The 23,528-nt window shown below is 43.3% G+C and overlaps 1 protein-coding gene across 9 annotated transcripts in view; it reads right to left on the bottom strand.

Annotated features, from left to right (window-relative positions):
- The window catches only part of TBC1D1 (TBC1 domain family member 1), a 224,924-nt gene that overhangs the window by 124,699 nt on the left and 76,697 nt on the right, over positions 1 to 23,528 (bottom strand). Inside the window, exon 1 of one of the 9 annotated variants that reach the window (XM_070791285.1) lies at positions 21,277 to 21,697. The exons of the other annotated variants lie outside the window; for them this stretch is intronic. Coding sequence (XP_070647386.1) covers positions 21,277 to 21,306 — 30 coding nt within the window. The 5' untranslated portion in view covers positions 21,307 to 21,697. Of the gene's footprint in view, positions 1 to 21,276; positions 21,698 to 23,528 lie in introns of those variants that run through there. 9 annotated transcript variants of the gene reach the window in all.

The raw sequence follows: 23,528 nt of genomic DNA, 5'->3' as shown, positions 1-23,528 counted from the left end.
TAACTGTCTTCCCACTTTTCAATAATTCAGCCTCCTTCTAAAACACAGCAGCAGAATGTATTCTTTAGTCATCTTTCATTCCCAATAACAAGCTTAATAAATATCCACATAAAAGAAAAATACAGAAAAACTTAAAATTGCCTATAATCCCAAGCCCAGAAATGTCACAGTCAACATTTTTTTCTTAGCTGTGGTTTCTTGCATACACTAAATGGTCATTGCATACACTAAATCAAAAAAAAAAAAAAGGAGGGGTGTGGATCACAGTGTTCTGCATTTATCATCATGGGCATACGGTCAACCCATTCTAGAACCATCTCCCTCCCCATCACTACACAATGCAAATAACAACAGCAAATAATCATAATCTCTTCAGGATCCAATTTCAATTAATCTCACACTAGCTGTCAAGAACTCTGGCCCCATCAGAAGCTATTCTGGCAAATGTGCGATGAGCATCCCAAACTTTGCATCCACTGCCGAGACCCCTACTTGTGTCAAGAGCATGAATTTTTGTACACATGGGGAGAGGCGGGAAGGTAATCAGGAGAGAGGAGAATGAACCCAGTATTGCTTTTTAAGTCAGAGAGAAACATTCCATTCAGAGGAAGAAAGAGGAGATAGCCTATCTGGGAGCAAAACGGAAACAGAATAACCTTCGAAAAGATAGACAAGGTCAGCCCTAAGGCCTGCCCCAGCTGAAGCCATGAATCTACTGCAATGACAGATCCTGCAGGCAATTCTGGAATGGGAATGCCAAAATAAGCTCCAAAATCTTGCCAGTGTGAGCAAGACATCCAGCTTCTTAGAACTCAGCATCCTACCTCGCAGGCTGTTTTGAGGAGAAAATTAAACAATGTGAAAGTTGTTAGTGTAGCACCTACCACACATTAGCTTCCAACAAATGCCATCTGTGACCTTCACATTTGCCAAGTAATGAAAAGGTCAACTCTCAATTAAAGTAACAGCAACTGCAGGCAATGAGCTTGCTATTATTCCAACTGCCTTTCAGTACAGAACTGGTAATAAATGACAAAAATTTATTGTATATCAGCTAGCCACAGATAATGCCAATCACATTTTTTGGAAATGTGACCGAATTTCCAAACATCCCATAGGCAAGAGAACTCCCCCCCATTACACCCCACTCCTAACTTGCCAGCAATCCCAAATACCTAAGAATAGCAAAGCTCTGATTCAAACGGAGCTGGGGAAGGACATCCCTTCTCCTTCCTTCTGCCAGCACTGAGGGGTCACAAGGCCCACAGGAACAGAGTGAAAACCACCAGCTTACAAAACTACATATGTCTGAGAGTGGCAGGCAGTTCCGTAGCACATTCAGGACAGCCCCATAAACTTCGGAGCATAAAACACCGAAACGCTTGAATGACAGCTCTAAGAGAGCAGAATTACTGTCTATTTTGCTCACTGTTATAGCCTGAAGTGTCCAGGACAGTGCCTGGCACAGAGCAAGTATTCAGTAAGTTTGCTCAATGTATGCGTGACTGCAATTGAAAATGAAAATTTAGTGATTTCAAGGTTTTTAAGTGATAAGAAATATCTCAAGTAGACCTTAGAAGAGAAACCATGATAAACCTGTAGGATCTCCAACACAATGCCTGTGCATAGTATGCATGCAACAAATATTTGCAGAAGGAACGAATGCTGTAAAAATAGCAAACCAGAAACAGAGACTAAATCCTTTTGGATTAAAAGATTTTTCTAGACAGCTGAGGGCTGCCCCTTTAAGTGCTTAAGCTATTTTTATTTTAACCATTTTTGGATAGGAATCATTTACTGTATTTTTTCAAAGGCGATAGAGAATGTACTTTTAACACTTTCTTTTTTGTGGTGAGCATATATTACAACGACCACAAGAGCTACTGAGGCTGTGAAAAGCTCCGTGCTAGTATGGCTTAGGGCAACAGACAAGGCTGTGGGAATGAGAGACGGTATCTCAGCTTTTAATTACATAGCCCACCTTCCCACCAGTCCTCCCAAAACAGACGCTGGCATGCTTTGAAATGCACCCCAGGAACCAAAGCAGAAGCTCCTAAACTCACAGTGTCACAGACTCCCTCTGACAAAATCCTACAGACCCTTCTCAGAGTAAGATTTTTAAATGCCATAAAACAGAACACAAGACAATACAAAAGAATTACACCAAAAGGGAATTATCCAAACAATTATGACATAGCATTATGTGCTTCTCACCATGCTTAACTAGGGCCAGTGGCAAATCGTGTAACTACTGAAACTCAAAGTAATGATGAGCATATTTGGTATTTTTGAAAAACGTGTAACAACTATAACACAATATGAAAATAACTGATTTTATTGGTGTTATTGTCATAGGAGTTGCCAGTGCTAATGGGAGGCGGGAGGGTGAGAACTCATAACTGAAGATGTTAAACTGCAGTTAGAGATTAGTGGAAACAAAGGTGAATTTTTCTTTCGTCCAAGCTCATGAACCTCCCCCGACCCCCAACTTCCATCCTTCGATTTCAGGATAAGGATCCTTGGACTAAACGAAGCAGGCGGGGTGGGGGATAGGACCAGCTACAGTTAAACATAAGATCACCACCAGCCATCTCTCTCGGGACCATGGTGTGAATATATTGTATATATAAATAATAAAACAAAGCCGCTGCACCATTCCAGTGCAAACGTAAGTCTAGCTGTAAATGGGAAAGCTACACCAGAAGCCATAACCATCCAAGTCTACAAAGGGAAATTACAATGTTACGATGCAGTCAAGAAGGGAAGCAAAATCTAAATGGGTTAAAACTCCAAGTGTCCATTAGAGTTATGGAATTAATTTCTACATAATGCAAATACTTCATCAATATAAAAACATTAGAACTCTTTTCAAATGTTACAAAGACTCAATTTTAGTTTGATGTGATACACTGCCTAGCTAGTCCTTGATTATGACAATTTGGTCTAATATACAAACAGATGAAAATAATTTTTTACGTCAGCTTCAAGTTATCCCTGCCAATGGGAGAGTAGAAAAATATGACAAACACCTTTAAATCCTTATTTCAAGAAACTGTCATTTAGATTGCAGCTCACATTTGACACTGCAAGCAAGCAGGGGAGGCTTTACTCTAGAATGTTCTTCCATCAACTCTCTACTAGCATCTGCTGATTCTTCCAGGCCCAGTCCAATCACCTCCACTCCCACGGGCCTGGCCCCCTGGTATACAGGTCACAGCCCTAACACTTCAGGCTGGGAACAGGGTGTTGTTTGGTTCATTTCCGTGGGCCCTGCAGGCCCATATCAGTGTTTACTAAACACAAAGACTTTAAAGAGACAAATGAATAGCTTTTTTCTGTTTCTCCACCTTAAAGTATAAAGTATATAATGTAACCTAATAAACCTCAATTTAAATATGTGTGTATTCAGTCACTCAGTCATGTCCAACTATTTGTGACCCTAAGGACTGTAGTCCACCACGCTCCTCCGTCCATGGGATTCTCCAGGCAGGAATACTGGAGTGAGCTGCCATTACCTCTTCCAGGGGATCTTCCCAACCCAGAGATTGAACCCATGTCTCTTGCATTTCCTGTACTGGCAGGCAAGTTCTTTACCACTGAGTCCCCTGGGAATCCCCCAATTTAAATATATTTACTTGAAAATACACCAATGTCAGGAAAGAAAACTGTATAGGTTAAAATGAAAGACAAATAACAAAATGACTGTTTTCAAATCTTACCTATTATCTGGTAAAGAAAGTGTGACACCAACATTTCATATAATCACACAAACACTATCGAGGGAAAAGCTGAACTTCTGAGACCTTCACTGGATCGAGTAGTTTAATACTGTACTTATGGAAGCCCACTGTGCTTCACACAGATTCTCTCACTGAATCTTCACACCAACCCTCTGAGGAAAACCCCACTATTTCCATTTCACAGAAGCACAGACTCTTCTGGATAAGTGCTGGGCACTGGGGCTGTCAATGAATGTGACCGTTTAAGTGGGGCCAGAAATGCAGTACTTTTTAGGAAACCAGGAGCTGGAGGCCACAGGAGTTGCACTGACCTCAGCTCCCTGGGAGGGGAGGGGAGGACCAGAGGAGAGGCGCCTCCAAGGAATCGAGGCTGGTGGGGAGAGCCACAGAGGAGCTCTCCCGCCCAGCTCACACCTGGAGAACGAACAGGTGAGGCTGGGCCAGCAGCTTCCAACAGATCATGGGGCTGCTGTGGACAGAGTGGGTTTGACGGACAAAGTAACAGCAGGAGGATGGTGTGCAAAAGGATGTTGAAGTGGAAATGCCTTCGTTACCTGCCCTCACCCCCACGCAGAGGCTCAGTCCCAAAGGCGAGGGCCTTGTCACCCCAGGGCCTGGCTCTGTTCCTCACATCAGACTGAGTAAATGAGCCCATTGAAAATGTAGCCTCTGAGCAGGAAGAAATGTCAGCTAGGGCGGAGGCAATACAAATGGAGAGAAAAAAATGAGGTAAAATAAAGCACGCTAGGGAAGGTAATGGCACCCCACTCCAGTACTCTTGCCTGGAAAATCCCACGGACGGAGGAGTCTGGTGGGCTGCAGTCCATGGGGTCACTAGGAGTCGGACACAACTGAGCAACTTCACTTTCACTTTTCACTTTGATGCACTGGAGAAGGAAATGGCAACCCACTCCAGTGTTCTTGCCTGGAGAATCCCAGGGACGGGGGAGCCTGGTGGGCTGCCATCTATGGGGTCGCACAGAGTCGGAGACGACAGAAGAGACTTAGCAGCAGCAGCAGCAGGGAAGGTAAAAAGGGGAGTATCAGTAATTCACTGGGTGTGGGAGTTGACTGGCAGGTGGTAGAACCACCCACAAAAACAAACAAAAAAAAAACCCAGACATTTGAAAAGAAATTACAATTCACTATTTAGTCATACGACATCTCTTTTCAAAGAGACTTTATTTCTGAAGGAAAGGTAGAAATTGTGCAGGTAGCATATGCTGCACCCCAGAGAACAAGTTGCCTCCTCATTCACCCAGTCCATTCTGGCATTCTGGGCCAAAATTCTGACAGATTTTTGTGAAGAGCTATTATTTCTTCTACTTATTTTCAGCAAAAGAGATGCAATTTTAAACCGTGCTTATCACCAAAAAAGATCTGGAAGGAACTGCCCATGGTTATCTCTGGGTAGCAGAATTAAGGTGGTTTGTTATTTTTGCTTATCACATGTTATTGTTATATATTTATGTACATTGCTTTTGCAACTTCAAAAAAAGGTTAATTTTTAAAAGAGTACATTTTTCTCAAACTTTAAGAAAGTTTAAAGGTTACTGTCTAATTGCATTAGACAAAGGCTTCCAGGGACAAAATTCTTTGGAGGAAAAAAAACCTCTTCATTTTAAATATGTGATAGTTATTTTCAATGTACAATTTTGGCATACATTTCTAAAGTGCCCCCAAATGTTTCACCACAGAACAAAACTTAAGTCATGAGATACAATCTAAAAACTAAACTTCCACATCCATAGGAACTAAAAACAAACAATATTCAAAAGACTGCCTTTTTATATGTATAGGCAATTATTTAAGATAAAAACTATGATAATAGTAAGAACTGGCCTGTTTAATGACACTGACAGTTCAAATTTGGGTTTAGATAAACCATTAGCCCTCTTAACCAGATAGCAGTGCTACTTCGGAGGACTTGCAGTAAAATCAATGTAATTCAAATTATAACACTTGTGGATTCAGTATGGAACCACCTCGACAACATCAATATTAATTTCTTTAAACACAAAATAATTTATAGCATAGGGCTATCCTCTGCATAGCGCTTTTGTTCAACTTACTGAAAGCCAAAAACCCCTGTCTACCGCCTACCTCAGAGACAAAAAGCTACAGACGGCAGACTTTGGTACACACAAGTGTGGGCTGGACCTCAGGCTCTGCCTGCCCTGTGGGCTGGATGCGCTTGTGCAGTGTGCAACATGCACACAACACTCATACCTGGCGGCCCAACCATAGGCCTGTCACCGGCATCTGTGAGACCCATGGTAGTCTCCAGGAGCATGTCAGAAATTTAAACTTAGTAATGCATGATTGCCAGACTCAACTGCCAGAAGGGGTTCTGGTATGACTTATAAATATTAATTATAAGTCATATTATTTATAGTTCTTAAATTCTGTACCACATTAGCTCTCACAGCATTAAGGGCATTCTTGAACAAAATCTATCACGTATATTCAAGAATTTTGAACTTCATTCAGGTGAGTGGTAGAAACAGGACTTTTCTCGCATATCATCTCAGTCCTTTTCTTGAAATTGACTATACTCACCAAGGGGCCATCCCTTTTCTTTAACCTTGATCAATAGACACATTAGAACTTTGGCCAATAAAGGATATTAGTTAGAACTGACCTTATTATATATTTCTCATCTAACATATTTTATATTTTATGTTTACCAAGTGTAACAATAACAATACTATTAGCTGGTCCTTGATTTTTCTCAGAAGTTATGTTAGACAACTTCAGTAAATGTTTTAAAAACTCAGACTGTATCCTGGCACAGGATAGCTCAAAGGTAGAGTAAAAGAGGTAACACTGAAAGACTGGAATTGACATATATACACTATTATACATAAAATAGATACTAAACTAATAAGGACCTACTGTTAGTCAAAGGTATGGTTTTTCCAGTAGTGATATATGAATGTGAGAGCTGGACCATAGAAAAGGCTGAGCACTGAAGAACTGATGCTTTGGAACTGTGGTGCTAAAGAAGACTTTTGAAAGTTCCCTGGACAGCAAGGAGATCAAACCAGTCAATCCTAAAGGAAATCAACCCTGAATTTCATTGGAAGGACTGATACTGAAGCTCCAGCAACAGTTTTTGGCCACTGGAAAAGAGCGGACTCACTGGAAAATATCCTAAAGCTGGGAAAGTTTGAATGCAAAAGGAGAAAGAGGTGGCAGAGGATGAGATGGTTAGATACCATCACCCCATCACCGGCTCAATAAACATGAATTTGAGCAAACTCCGGGAGATACTGGAGGACAGAGGAGCCTGGAGTGCTACTGTCCATGCATGGCATTGCAACAAGTCGGACAAGACTGAGCAACTGAACAACACAGGGAACTCTACTCAACACTCTGTAGTGGCCTGCATGGGAAAAGAATCTTAATGAGAGTGGATATATGTGTATGCATAACTGATTCACTTTGTAGGACACCTGAAACTAACAGATTGTAAATCAACTATACTCATATTTAAAAAAATTTTTTTGAAGCAGAATTAAGTGGCAAATACTTTCTTCCTCAATTTAGAGATGAAGGAAATCAATCCCAAACATGTACACAAGACAAATATGAACCGTGCAAAGCTGCAGGTAGAATGAAGTTCTTCAAGTGTCAATTCCTAACCAGCCCCAGCCCTCAGCTAACGTTTCTCCTCCTTCCTAACCCACTAACCCTTCTGGTTTGTGAGAAAGAAAATCTGATCTTGTCCAAGAAACCAACCATCCCTCCACTGGCAGTTTCCTCAAGACCAGCTACTCATGTGTCACATTGAAGGGAATAAACTGCAGTTCTCTTTAAATCACTTCTAGTTCCAAAATCCTACTATACAAACAAATTGGCTAATCAAATGAAAAAATATATATTTTTTAAATCCCAATATCAGGAATGTGGTGCTATGTATAAAACATTTACATAAGTTGAAAAAAAACCCTCAACTGGGTAGGTACCCACGGGGTAAATACAGCATGCCAAAAGTTCATGTGAAAAAGATTTAAAGATTTCAGTTGACTGTAAGCCCAGGATAAGCCAACAGAACAGCCTGGATACCAGAAGAAGGAAAAAAGAACAAAAAACTCATGACAATAGGAGAAATGTTATCCTGACATTAAAGAGGCCATGGCCCCACCATCCACCCCGCTCATCAGGCCACACAGCAAGTTTCAGTTTCAGAAGACCTTAAAAGCAGAGGCAGTAAGAATGGCAAGGTGCCTGCAAATCCATGAATAGAGCCTGGGGACCAAGCCATGAGCTTATAGCTCAGGCAGAAAAACAGAATACATGCCACTGCCTTAGCAAGTAGGTCGAAGGGAAAAACATGGGCTTCAAGGTGAGACACAGTGAGAGAGAGCTCTGCTCAAGTGTAGAAGGGTGGGGGCATCTTGGGATGCTGAGCCTCCTGGAAGGGATGGGAGCACAGCTTCAGGGTTCAGAGCCTAGGGCCCCCTTACAGACAGGCACCAGGACCACCTACTCCAGGCGCCCCCAAAGCAGCACTTCCCCCGGCTAGAATTGGACAGAGTAGTTCCTCCTCCCCGCCTGCACCCCACCAGGTTCCTCTACTGACTGAAACTTCATTAGCCCAGATATTTTACAATCAGGAACATTCCTAGAGAACCAACACTGAAACCAAGGCTGACAAGAGATAAAGGCGTAGGTGTGCCAGCCAAGAGCTGCTGCTAGGAATGTGTTCGAGGCTTTGTTGTTTCTCTCGTGCCAAGGGGACAGCTAATATGTGAGAAGCTTCCCAGCCTGACCTACCACAGACTGATCCCATGATAAAGGAACAATCATTCCACCTACCAAGCAGGAACTACAGTCTCTGAATCCAAAAGACATTTTCAAATGTGGGATTTCATCTTGATTTACAAAGAGGAGAAAAACAAGCCCCACAGGGAGGGAAAAGGTGAAGAAATTTTGTTGATGTAATCCCCTCCTTTAGACTAGTACAGTCTAAAGACTGGAACAGTAAAAGACACCTCCATTTCAGGCATCTCAGAGAAAACTATTATGTTCTGCTTTTCTCTCTACTCTCTCTCCAGGAACCTCACCCACTCCCCCAAGGTGAACAAAGATACTTTAGCATAACCCTGAACTCTTTCCTAAACTTGACTCAACTTTTTTTTTTTTGGTGAAACAAGTTTGACTTAAATTTCTTTTTTTTTTTTTTTTTTTTTAAGCCCTCCTCGGCCCCAGACCGGGAGGACGGAAGAGAAGGGGTTTCTAGCGGTCCCGGCAGGGGGAGGGGGAGGCGGCTGCCCCGGGTGCCAGGCTCTCCGAGCGCAGCACTCCGCGGCGCGCCGACACCCCCTCCCCCAGCCGGCTGCCTCTTGACTTAAATTTCTAATCACCTCTCTGAGAATCGCCCAGACTTTGGGCACGCTGACCTTAAAACATCCAAATCAAGCTCATTCTCTTTGCCCTAAAACAGGTCTCTCTCATTTCCTTGTTTCCCAACTGCTTTCCAGGCAACTGGTGTGAAAACCTGCTAAGTGCCCTCTACTCTTCTCTCTTTCTCCATTTTTCAGTAAGCCATCAGGATACAGTCTCTCTCACTAGGTGCCAAAACCTAGTTTTGGCTAAAAAACCCTCAAGCACTGGTCTAGGCCTATACTTCACTCAGATCACAGCAAGACCCTCATCCTTCCCCCAGCCCCGCCTCTGGCTTCTAGCAGTACTCCCCTCCCACTCTCTCCACTGGCAGCCTCCTCTTTCACTCAACCAACTGTCCAGGGCTTCTCTCCAACGTCTACCGTAACACTGACCACCCCCAGCCTGACCCGCAGAGCCTCCACACCGGGGCATGAACGCTCCAACAGGCCAAGCTTGGTGGGCAGGGAGGGTCACAGCTCCACTCACACACGTCCCTGGCCTTTGCTCATTTGGAAGTCCGCCTACATGCCTTTGCTCACTCGAGCTGCTTCTTCCATCCAAGCACTCCCTCTCACCCCTGGATGCGACTCTCAGACCACTCATTTCATCTGTTCATTTTCTCAGGAAACGAAGCCCCAGGGGCCTGGAATGACAGGCATCAGGTCACAGGCTGGGCTAGACAGAGCTGACCTCTCTCCCTTTAGGGCTTTTTCCCTAGACCACACCAGGTCCCCATGATTTGCTTTTTTTAAAAAAATGAAATAAATACCTCGGCTTGAAATGTCTTAATTAGACTAAACTTCTAAGCCCACCAAATTTAAAAAAAAAAAGAAAAAAAAAGCACAGTGCCCACATTTCCAGTAACTTGGGGATTTCCCTTAAAAGACTCACAAGCCCTGCTGCACTTTCCCGTTTAACCACTCAGACTATGTGGATGTGAAAGCTCTGGTGCCCAGCCTGGGGTCTGCCCCAAGGACCTGAGAGCAGATTCACCTTGCCCCTACAAAGAGGAGCCAGTTGTACTCTACAGCCTCTGTTTATTCAATCAGGGTTAAAACCAAAAAAATTGTTAGATCTACAGAGCCCTGAAAACCTGCTGAAAGAGGGGCTCCAGGACACTGCAGGCTTTCATAACACCTACATCCAAACCACATCTCTGGCTCCTGTCGGGAGGGACAATATTTAAGATGTGTACGACCGGTTCCGACTATGCCTGCTGATTAAAGTCAACAGTGAGACTGTCAAGTAGGATTTACTGCATTTTGAAAAGTATGATCTCCATGGACCAGAAGGCTACTGATGTGTTGAGAGCCCCAGCCCCAGCCCACTTGATTGTGAGACTTCTGTGCACAGACCACTGCACACACCTACCCGCCCTCCCCTCTGAGAGCCAGGAATTACATCTTTCTCATCCTGGCATCTGTGTCCCAAGTGCCAGGTTCAGAGAAGACACACCGCCAGTGTGTGCTGACTGACACTGAACTTGAAAAAAAAGCTGGATTTCTTGGCCAAGAATGTCTGGAAATACCACAGGACTCCCCGAATAGTGTGGTAATTGCAAAATAATTAATACAGAGTTGTATGCTTTGGTTGTCTAGCACAGTGACCTCTTGCTTTGGGGCAAAAAACCCAGAGATTACATCTCAAGTAGTCTAAGCACTATAGAATGGGTAAAATCACACCCTGGAACGATGCTCTTTCAGTTACACTAAAACTGCGTGATACACCGTCACTGAGACTCCAGCGTACTTGACATTCTCATGTACTCCCTTCATTCCTCTTCAAATGCAGGAACAGTACTACGGCTATTTTTAGAACTATAAAAGGGTTCTGACCATACCAAAAGCACTAGCAAACTTCATGTTCATTACACAATCCATTTAGTAATAATCAAAACACAAAGAGCCACGAACTCATTACTCATAAGCAAGTTTTTGGTTTGCACTTCTGAAGTCACATTATACAATCAAAGCTCTAATATTTCAAATCTGGAAACTTACATGTGTAAGAAAGCAAAAAACCTGACACAATAGAGACCATAATAGACCTGTGCAAAATGTCCCTAAGCAAATATTGTCTCAAAGATCTTAGGATTTATTTTCACCTAATGACTGATTTCCTCTGGGTCCACCCTGTGAAAAGAACTTCCGCAAAATACCATTTGGCTGATTCTTATCTGCCTACAATTATGAACTCTGCTAAACAAATAAACTTCCTTCCCATTTTTAAAGTTTTTCCAAAATTGGAGAATCGACATCTTTGGGGGTCACACTATTTTCTGAACTTGAAATAGCACTGGCAATGAAGGAATTCTTCACAGTATTTTGAGACAAGAAAAGGACTTCAGAAAGGGTGGCACAGCTGCTCCCTACCTCTATTTTAGGGAAGGGGAAGTCAAGGCACAATTGTCCCGCTGGGTCAGGTCACAGAGATGGCTGGTGGCAGAGGCCAGTCTAATTTTCTCTGTCCTGTTATTCCCTTATTGGAGCTAAATGACTTGTGACCTAAAAAGCATTATGATCTTGTTCTGCACAAGTGAATCAGGACTTATATTTAATTCATGCAGAATGTGATAAAACAACAGGAAAAAAAAAAACCCCTTGATACCAAGGTGAGTACCCAGTGATGCAAAGAGCTCTGGTCTGAGTCAGAACACCTTGCATTAATCTCAGTTGTCACTTCAGGGAAACCACCTCATCTCTGGAGGACCCAATGTTTTCATCTTTCAGAAAAGGGAACGGAACTAATAAGCAACTGTGAAGGTCATCTCCATCTCTAAATGCAATGAAGAAGATGATGGTGATGCCTCACACTCAGTAAGTGCTTGATCTGAGCCAGACGTTGTTCTAAGTATCTTATGTGGGTAAATCCTCAACAGCCTGGAAGATGGCTCTTAGCCCCATTTTGAAGATGAACACATTCATGCTTTAAGACAACTTATGTGTCCAAGGTGGCACCTCCACTGGGAACAGATGGAGAGGAGATCCATCCAGGCCAGTGGGTCCAGAGGCCCTCTCTTCCTTATCAGAGGTAGACAGTCTAAGATGACCGCCCTGACTTGCAGTAACAAGAGATATTTCAAACTGAGAACAATCATTGAGATCATTCAACATGATGTCCTATGAGACCAAAGGTCAAGGCCCAGGGAAGTACAACTCTGATGTATGAGTCAAATTCAATGGAAACATATGACTCCATCCACCCCACTGCCTGGACCAGCCCACTCTAAAGAGTGCTCGACAGTGTACATTCACTCACCTCATCTCATGTGACACCCAAGCAGAACTGCACCGTTGGCAGCAGAGCAGAGGTTACCATTCCCATGGCATTGAGCCAAGACTAAATAGCAACACCAGCAAACCTGGGCCTCCAAGCCACACCTTCAGCTTCCTGTCTGGTGTCCTGTCGCTGGCTGGAGGAGATGCCACTACGGTAGGAAGCTCTGGAATAATTCTTAACATAAAGAGCACTTTCCAGTAATCTCAATAGCTATGACAAGCTGCCTAACTTCTCTGAATTCAGTTTCTTCATACACTTTTCCCAACAAGGAGGAAAGAAGGAATAATACCACTACTTCCAGGATTCCCTGGAAGCTGACTACTCTCAACATAATAGCTAGCACATATTAACTGCTCAGAAATGTAATAATCTCTTCCTTCCTATGGCTGCACTAATGTTATAAATCTACTCTGTAAGTGATGCTTCTCTGAGAAAACTCGCTCTTTCTTACTGGAGGAGAAGAGCTATAGCATACACACCTGCCTCGTCTTCCACAGGACACCCTCTTGGTAGTGGGAGCCCAGGACTGGGAGGTATGTCACCTCACTGGACTTTGGCAACTTCCACTCTCTTCAAATAATCAGAACCTGGTTTCTTCCTGTACAAAGTTCACAGAACTGGTCAAGCCTCCCAGGCTCTTGAACATCTACGCCAATGACACTCTTTCACATGTTAGAGAATCTCCATCCACCTCAACAGACTACTCAATTTATGCCTCTTTTCTTTGCCTATTTCCTTGCAGGCCCCTTGATCTACTCTGAAATGCACATGCGTACACTCAGGTAGCTAACCAAAATATTCTCAATGACAATCTACTGATAGACATGCATACTTTTGATTTTAGTAAAATAATTCAGAGAGAAAGTACAAACAAATCAGCAGGACATTAACAAAGCGTGCAAAAAACCCAGGGATCCGGGACCTTGAGTTTAAGTTCTACCATAACAAGATATGTGATCTTGTTCAAATAAAGTCACCTTGTTCAAATGAAGCCCTGGGTCTCAGTTTCCTCATGTAGAAAAGGGAAAATGGCTTTCCATTCCAGTATAACCAGCATGACCACCATACCACAGTTATCAATAGGTGTGTCCACGCGCTCGGATGTGCTGGATGAAAGAAGAGAGTCACTCTTAATTCTGCATCTCCTGGTATCTGGGTAATTTACTTAACAGGACCTGTCTTCCTGAAGGTTAAAAAAAAATCACTGGGCTCAAAAGCAAAGCAAACAGAGTTAGAGAGCAGCCCTGAAAAATACTAAAATACGATGGAAAACTACCAAGAGTATATCCTAACTTTTTTTAATCATGTTTCTTTAAAGACTTAGTTCAAATATCCTCTCCTCTAAAGTCTCCCTGACTCCCTGTGCATATCTGTATTATCACACTAAATTCAACTATCTTCACAGGCGTCCTCTTCCTGCTAAACTGCAAGCTGCTCAAAGGCTAAGCCTGTGTCCTGTCTCCTCTGGATCCACGGCACCTACCACCACGCATTCACAAAAACCATGAACTACAAACTCAACCACATTTTAAATAGTTTACATTTACAGTCTTCATAATTTCTTATGCAAAATTTGACATTCCATTTTAAAATAAGACCTATAAAAAAGAGATACAGATAAATACAAAACACATTATTAATTTTACAGATGAAAAAGGCTCAGCCCAGCTCAAAGTGAACAAGGCCTGTGAGTCTAATTCCATCGCAACATGTAACAGACAAAAAATACTCTGCAGAAGTACCAAAGTGCACGATAACGAAGGAAATTTTTTTCATCACATTTTTCTTATAAATCTAACAAAGTAGTGTAGATTGCTAATTCATCAATCTTTCAAAAGCAAATACAGAGGTAACAGAAATAATAACAGAAAGGTACTTAAGTCTAAAGACACAAATAGAACCGAATAAATTTTTTTGCTTTTCTGTAACTTTTATAAATGTTCCTGAATACCAATGTATATTATGAAATAAAATTTAAAAAGACTATTATTTCTACTCCTTAAAAGTTATCAAAAGAAAGAAAGGGTTCCACATCATGTATCAATAGGGAAATGCAAATTAAAGCAACAAAGAGATATTATTATACATCTATTTGAATGGCCACAATCTGGAACACTGGCAATACTAAACACTGACAAGGATGTGGAGTAAAAGGAACTCTCACTCACTGCTGGTGGGAATGCAAAATGGTATGGCCACTCTGGAGAACAGTTTGGCAGCTTCTTAGAAAACTAAACTTACTCTCACCATATGATCCCACACTCCTTCTCCCTGATGTTTACCCAAAAAAAGCTGAAAGCGTATGTCCATACAAAAACTGACACAAAGATGTTTATAGCAGCTTATTCATAACCGCCAAAACTTGGAAGCAACTGAGAGGTCCTTCTGTAGACGAATAAACTGGTACATCCAGACAATGAGATATTATTCAGTACTAAGAAATGAATGATCAAGCCATGAAAGACACTGAAGAAACTTACATGTACATTACTAAGCGAAGGAAGCCAATCTGAAAAGAATGCATACTTTTAGGATTTCAATTATACAACATTTTGGAAAAGGCAAAACTATAAATATTGGCAGTTGCCAGGGGCTGGAAGAAAGGATGAAAAGCATTGCACAGAGAATTTTTAGGGCAGTGAAACTATTCATTGTGATATTACAGATACATATGATTACACACTTATCCAAACGCATGGAATGTACAACCCTAATAATGAACCACAGTGTAAACTATGGACTTTGGGTGATAATGATATATCAATGCAAGTTCATCAATTGTGACAAATGTACCACACTGATTAGGGATACTGATAACAGGGGAGGCTGTTGCATGTGTGGGAACTGTATCTTCTCCTCAATATTGCCATGAACTTAAAATTGCTCAAAAAATAAATCTATCCAAAAAAACAAAGCAGGAGATTTGAATCTACTTTTCAATAACAATTTGATGCCTAGTTCATTATATTATCCTAATGGTATTTGGGGCGAAGTTAAATATACTGAAAAAGAGGAAAGGTCATCAAAGTATTTTTTTAATTTAATAAACTGAACAGGGATTTCCCCAGAGTTCCAAAGGTTAGGATGCCACACTCTTACTGATGACAGTGTGGGTTCAATGCCTGGTCAGGGAGCTAAGATTCTACAAGCTGTGGGGTGCGGCCAAAAATGAAAAAAAATAATAAACTGAAGAATTCATATGTAAAATGTTCAAAATTTTTAAAAGGTGCAAGAATATGCAATGCAAATTTTTCCTTCCACTCTTGTTCTCCAGACACCCAATTTCAAAGTTGCTGAGTTTTTTTAAGTCTTATTTCATAGAACACTATTTCCACTACTGTCCTCCCATATAACGTGACTATTCTGAAGTCACAGCATTTGTTTCAAAAAATACGAGCAACTCCTATGTCTAATAGTAGGTATAAAAGGAAATATTTAAATTGAGAACCTTCCTACTCAAAATGTGGTCCCCAGATGGGCAGTATCAGCATCATCACCTGTGAGAAGCTTGTTGCAAATGCAGAATCTTGAGTTCCATCCCAGACCTGCTAAAGCAGAACTATTTAATACATTTCAAAAAGATGCCCAACTGATTTGTACACACTGGTATACATGACAACACCACCTCTGTTTTCACAGAGTGTACAAGCTAAGAAGATAAAATACTTAAATAATTGCAATGCAAGATACACAGACTAGACCCCACAGCTACGAGAGTCTGGGGACTGATCAGTTTTGGTCTCTAATGGTTCCCACTATCGCAAGTAAAATGCCAACTCCTCTGAAGGGGTCTGTATGCCACGCACATCCTGGGCCCTGCACATCTGTTCAGCTCTCCCTCTGCTACTCCCTATAGCAGATTTCCTGCCCGTCTACAAACAGCCTGTCACTGAGGCTCCTCCAACGTGCCTGCACGCCTCTGAACATGCTACCCTAACCACTTTGCACCCCTGAGCTTCCTGGCTACCTCCCCCTTGGGCGCCTTCGGGAGGGGGCAGGAGCCCCTCCCTGCTCTCCCATGGCACAGCACAGCTGGCTGATGTCTACCCTCCCCTGCCAGAGGAGCTCCTGTAGGTATTTTCTATCCAGTTCAGTATGCTCATCCAATGAATGAATGAATGAGTAATCAGAGATGCTTCAGAGAAGGTGTCACCATCAAAAGGACTCAGATGGTCAGAAATGGAAGATCAGAGAAGAGGCACATTTAAGGCTAAGATTGGATTAGGCAATCTATCTAGGAGAACAAACTATAATTTACTTTCTTTCTCATTATGAGATCTGCTCCAGGCAGTGTTTCGTTGTGGATTAGATGGGGTTTCTATCCCTGCTTTTCTCCCTTCTCTCGTTGAAAAATCAACCTGTGCCCAAATTATTGTCATTCTCAGTAACCAGAGCTCCCCAAGCACAGAGAGAGGCTGTAGCCACCACTGCTCAAACACCCCCACAGGAGCTTGATGGGGGCCATACCAGTTCTGCTTAGCAGAGGCAGCAAATTTTTCAAATTCAAGGAGTGGTTTGGCTATGACAAGTTCTTCCCTCTTCATTAAACTCAAACATGCACTAATTAAAAGTAATTTAAATCTACAGACCAAAAAATATGGTAATACATCTTTTAAAATTTTCCATCTCAACCTAGGACATAATCTCAGCAACAAACCAACATCAGGCTGACTTTAAGCAAGACAGCAATACTGCCACCTATATACTAGCTATAGTCAGAGTCTCACCTTACAGGAAGGCTGCTGTGCACCAGTTAACAGAAGAGCAAGTCCAACTGGTCAGAGGCACCCAAGGTGGGCTGATCCAGTCTGCAGGAAACCTCAAAGGTAAGTAAATAAGCCGAATGCCAGGACCCAACTGTGCCTGCAAGCTGTGGTTAGCAGCAGCTGAGCAAAGAACAAATTGTGCTTGTATTCAATACAGAAGAAGCAATTTGCTACTCAGTCATTTGCACCAATCTCAGACACCGGGTCACAGTCATTCCAGAAGACAGAGAATAATTACATATCCAAGGCATCACTACCACCTCCTGAACCACACCAGCCTCCTAAGCGGTCCCCCTGGCTTCCCAAAGCAGACATCACTCCTAGCTTTCACACCCACAGCACTTAGAAGCAACCCCTGCACAGCACCCTGGAACCCTCTATAGTCTGGCCCACATCAGCCCTTCCTGACTCACGACCCAGCTCTCTCAGGCAGCACCTGCCTTCCTCCTGCTGCTGTACCAGGCCCACCTACAGGCCTTGTTCCCTGCTGGCCCCTCTTCCTGGTACTTCTTTAGGGACCTATTACCACTCAGGTGAAATGCCACTTCAGCCCCAGGCACTCCCCACCAAACCTACCTTGTTAACTTTCCTTCCTAACACTCATCACCATCTGCAATTATTACAGTTATTTATTTGCTTCCTTCACTGCTGTCTCTCCTGTCTAGAATTTGAGTCATGAAAACAGGGGCCTGGTGTGCCTGTTCACTGCTCAATCTCAGGTCCTCAATCAACACCTGGCACATAGTAGGTGCTTAGTAACTAGATCCGTGTTGAATACATTTGTTAACTTGTTGAATGAATAATGGCTATAAACCCAGGTTCTAAGCAAGGTCAAAATAAGAAAAAGCCTGGTTTTACATAAAATATATATTAGTGATTGAGTATGAATTTACAAAAGGACTCCTTTCCTAATATATTTTTAATTACTACAAAGCATCAGTGTGTACACTTTTTAAAAGATAAACTTTTAGTGCAAAATGAGCTAACTCCTCCAGGGCATGAATAGTGAGTGCCTGGTGCACAGATGGCACTCACTAAGTATCTGCTGAATATATACAGAAGCATTGGAGAATAGCTTAATACAAGGCATGAGCTACATGAAACTCGACTTGGATTTGAAAACAGCAAATTTGGCTATATTTAGCTCCCATTTTCTATTTTATCTGACAAATTGACATGTACATTTTAAATCCACTAATTTGAGATACTAGCAGTAATCTTAGCCATTGTTTTTATAGGCAGTAGAGATCCAAGGAAGTTCAGAAAATTATCTGGCAGTTCTCTTGCTGTTAGTCTTCACAAACAGGGAAGTAGACGCATAGAAATACTCAATAGATAACTCAGAACTGCCAGGGATGTCTGTGGATTTAATATAAAAATCACAGAGCTTGAGAAATTTGTTTTTATTTAACGGTGTAATCTACATAAAAACTCTGGTATCCCTGATGAAAGACTAATCAAGAAATCATACCTCAAAAAAATACAATAAAATAAAGAAATCACACCTCCATAAACCTGGCTCCATTTTCAATATAATGCACACCTGCCTTAATGCTCCAAGACATGTCTAATATTTAAAAGGTATGTTAATTTTTCTTTTAACAGATAATCTCTTTGAAATAAAATTCTTCCCTATTTTGGCTTTATTCTTACATGATAAAATGACTCTCTCTACATGTTCAGTATTCACACACTATTAATGCATCACCAAAGAAAACCAAATTCAAGTTCAGGTCACCACCTGCATCAAGTAACAGACATCTACTCCCAAGTAACAGACATCTATTCCCCTTCTTCTTCGCTAACAGATGTTGGGCTGCAAATTACAAAGGTCAAATTAGGAATTTTTAATAGATGTGCAAGCGATTGTGTGAGGTGTGTGCTCGCGTGCATTTGTGAGATCTTGAAGGGTCATTCTAAAACCTAACATAAATGCACTTTGGGAGTAGGCACATTCTGTACCGTATCTGTGCCTCGTTTCTACTTTTAAAACATTTCCTAGTCTATAATGCAAAGTGTGTTAATGACTTGTCTCTTAACTGAACACCAAATAGGTTCCATAGAAAGCCATTCTTATAATTATAACCCGAAGAAATGAACTTTCAAACAGTAACTTCATATTCTAAAAGTGCTCACAGAATAACACAGTCTACAAAAATCAGTTATAGGGTGCAATTTACAATAGCACAAGACCTAGAAATGAAATACAAAAGAATAACATTTCTTAAAATTATGCTGACAACTGATAACTTTGCTCCAAAAACATTTCATAGTTGTTTGCTATTGTTCTGTAGTTTAAACAATTTTGGAATAACATGATTCAGAACTTAGATCAAGTTGGTCACATGCTGTTCATTTTTTACATGAACTTTTCAAAAGTACTGCCAGTTGTGGAAAGCTGACAATCCTTACAAAATCCTTGATTTTTTTTTTTTTAATAAGGCTTTGGTTTGCCGTTTTCAAAGTTCACCACACTCCTATAGTGTAAAGCATCTTATATTGTATGCTTTAGGAAAGTACATAAAACTATAAAACAGTATTAGCAGTAAGGTTTTTTTAGATTTACCTCTTGATTTTGAAATAAAACAAGTCTTTTTTTTTTTTTTTTCTTACTCCTTTTGGCCTTACAGTATAACAGTATAGTAATATTGGGTTGGCCAAAAAGTTTGTTCGGGTTTTTCCATGCGATGTCACCAAAAAACGAACTTTTTTGCCCAACCCAATATAGAAGCAGATTCAAATCCTCAACCTAGAATGAGTAACAGAATACTCAGGCAACACACCCTGAATTACTTTTTAAATCATATGACATTTTTAAACTTCAGCATTATTTGGAAAAGCCAACAAGTTATCACTTCAAGCCAGAAAATCTGGGCATTATTAATTTGTCTTCAGTACAAAACTGCTTCACAACGACTCAAAACACGTTTGAAAGTCACTTCACTTTTACTACTAGCTGTGTTTCAGCAACTGAAGATTCTGGTGGGCAAGAGGAGACAGTAAGATATAGTACCTGTCTAATAACTAGTGTTATCTGGTTCCTGCGTCTCTATTTTATTATCACTTACATGACAGGCAAAGCCTATCGGCCTCATATAAAGGTATTTGTAAAAATGTACTTTTAACACTCTAAAAGCACTGCATCGTAACTAGACGTACCACCACCTATTATTTGTAAAGGGTCACAGAACGGCTAACGGGTTCTCTCAGTGAGTTTAATTTAATTGCTCAACCAACTTGCCATACACCAAGAGCGAGCCCTGCGAAGGGGCTGGCAGAGAGAGGAGCCCGCTGGACTCGAGAAAGGTGCCCCATTATCCCGCCGGCCTGTAGAGGCTTCAAGAGTTGCATCGTTCAAAGCACACAACACCTGGCACTCTGGGAGGATATTATTCTATCACTGCCTTCTCAAACTGGTGGGAACTCTAGAAATCCACTCCAATCCCTTCATTTTTGGAATAGCAGAATTGGCCTGGACTTATAACGCTTAGTGATTCTGAAGGCGCCAATGTTCTGAAAATAAAACTTCAAAGAAATAAAAAACTTAGATTTAAAATTCAGACCCCCCCGCAAACCTGCCCTTGAAAACCAGGGAGTTAAAGACAAAAGACAGACATCTTCTAAGCGCACCGAGTTCAGCCTCCGGGCATCCTCCGTGCACGGTCCCGACAACCGAGCACAAACCTGTCTGTATAGGGGAGGCTGACACGCGAGGTCCCGCCGCCTGGACACGCCTCGCGGGGAATCCGGGGCGCGCTGGGGGCCGCAGAAGCCCACCCGCCCGGTGTCGAGCCTCACTCTCCCCACCTGTGAACTGGGCGTGAGGCCCCTGGCTCTTTCTCCCCACAGGGAAGAAAGTCTAATGAATGAGAACCACCTGGTGAGCGACCCGGACCGCGCTGGCCGCTCTCCGGACGCGGTCCCCGAGCAAGGGGCGCCCCTCGCCGCGGTCCGATCCCACCCCCACCAAGCTGCAGACCCCCAGCGGCCCGGACGCCCGGCAGCCCCACGGTTACCAAGGTTCCCCGAGCCACGCCCGCCGGGACGCTAGCTCCCGGGCGGTCCGCTACCGTAACGGGCGCCGGCCCGACGCCGCCTACCTTGGCCACCCAGCTGAACAATGGTGACATCGCGGGCCGGGCGGCGGCTCGTCGCCCGCAGCTCCCGCTCACTCCCTCCGCCGGCCCGAGCGGCGGCGGGCAGCCAGGAGCGGGCTCGGAGCGCGGCGGGGCCGGGGCATGGCTCCCCCCTCGGTGGTGGCGGCGGTGGCGGCGGCGGACTCCTCCCCGCTCGTCACTGCCCGGAGAGGTCGCGCCCGCGGGGCTGCCCAGCCGAGGAAAGGGAAGTGGGTGGGGAGAGCGGGGGAGGGGAGCGGAGGGGAGGGAGCGCGGCCGACCCCGCCCCCACCCCGCCCACCCCCACGCTCGCCTCGCGGCGGGAAGTTGGGACCCGCGGGGGTCGCCCTCCTCCGGGACGCCCCCGGCTGCGCGGGTATCGGGGGAGGGGTCGTAAACCCTGAGGGCTTAGGGACGCGGCTTTCTAGGCCTTCGGGGTCCGTTTGGCCCAACTTTGAAAAAACTAGGAATTCCTCTCCCAGAGGTTTGATGAAAGCCCCAGAGCCGGAGCCGACACAAAACCCGCCCAACTTTCCAGGGGTTACCCCCACCCCCATGGCTTTGCTTCCTAAACGCTCCAGATTGCTAGTAACAAAAGGCCTAGTGTTTCCCTAACTCCTAATACCTTTATATAATCAAAGGTGGTTTTCTTGTAGTCAGAAAACTCAAATGTTGAGACTAGAGAAGGCGCGGTGGAGAAAGAACCTTCAGTTCCTGCCAGCCTGGAGATTTCAGCAACGTGAGACATGTTGGTTTCACCAGTTTTCTTCTCTCCAAGGCAAGATGATAAGCCGTGTAGTCACTTTATTGCTACAAAGGTTAAGCTGAGTTTCAAACTCAGACACCCAAGAGTTGCACATTAAAAAAAAAAGAAAAAAGGCTAAAGGTCACAATGTGTAAATATAGATATATGTGTCATATGGAGCCACTCACTGAATGCCTCAGACCAAGTAGCCACCCTAGAACCAGAATTCTGATTCTTTCCTTTTTTATATTAATTGTGCCCTATCTTCATGGGGGGCTTCCCCATGGCTCAGTTGTAAAGAATCTGCCTGCCAATGCAGGAGACTGGGGTTCCATCCCCGGGTCAGGAAGATGGAGAAAGAAATGGCAACCCACTCCAGTATTCTTGCCTGGGAAATCCCATGGACAGAGGAGCCTGGCGGGCTACAGTCCCTGGGGTGGCAAAAGAGTTGAACATAAGTAGAGACTAAACAACAGTCTTCATGGGACATTTTTATGGCGTTTCCCAAATGCCTGTCATCTTGAGTTAGATGGGTATATTCATTATTTATCGCTACATGACAAATTACCCCAAAACTTAGAAACTGAGAACAGCAGTTTCTGTGGGTCAAAAATCCAGCAGCATCTTAGCTGGGCACCTCTGGCTCCAGGTCTGTAGCTGGGTCTGCAGGCATCTCAAGACCGAGCTGGAACTGAAGCATCCACTTACAAGCTCACACACAGTTGTTCCCAAGATTCAGTTCGTTGCAGGCTCTTGGGCTCAGGGTCTCAGTTTCTTGCTGCAGCATATGGTTCTCCCCATAAAACTGCTCACAGAATGACAGCTTGCGCACCCCCAGGATCCAAGAAAGAGCAGGTGTCCAAGAAGGAAGTCAATGGTTTTGTAAACCACAGAAGTGACATCCCAAAACTTCTGCAGCATTCAGTCTAATCTACACTCAAGGCAAGGGTATGAGGGCATAAATACCAAGAAGACCACACAAAAGGAAAGGGTGTCTTCTTTTTCTTCTCCCAGGTGGGGTGCATGGGAACAAGATAAATGATAAAGTCATGGTGAATGTCAAGAGTGACATCATTCTAACAAAGCCTACCTGGCTACTTTAAAAGAGCCTTCAGAGCATCTTTGTTGCTTAGTCGCTAAGTCGTGTACAATTCTTTTGCGACCCCATGGACTGTAGCCCACCAGGCTCCTCTGTCCATGGGATTTCCCAGGCAAGCATATTTGACTGGGTTGCCATTTCCTTCTCCAGGGGATCTTCCCAACCCAGGAATGGAATCAGAGTTTCCTGCATCTGGCAGGAATTCCTGTATTGGAATACAGGAATCTATTCCTGTGTTGGCAGGTGGATTCTTTACCACTGAGCCACCAGGGAAGCCTTTGGAACATCTTGCTGCTGCTGCTGCTAAGTCGCTTCAGTCGTGTCTGACTCTGTGTGACCCCATAGACAGCAGCCCACCAGGCTCCCCTGTCCCTGGGATTCTCCAGGCAAGAA

Source organism: Bos indicus, chromosome 6 (genome assembly GCF_029378745.1).
Source record: "Bos indicus isolate NIAB-ARS_2022 breed Sahiwal x Tharparkar chromosome 6, NIAB-ARS_B.indTharparkar_mat_pri_1.0, whole genome shotgun sequence".
Lineage (NCBI taxonomy): Eukaryota > Metazoa > Chordata > Mammalia > Artiodactyla > Bovidae > Bos > Bos indicus.
The sequence above is the reverse complement of the archived record's forward strand: the minus strand, read 5'-3'. Positions and strand labels throughout refer to the sequence as shown.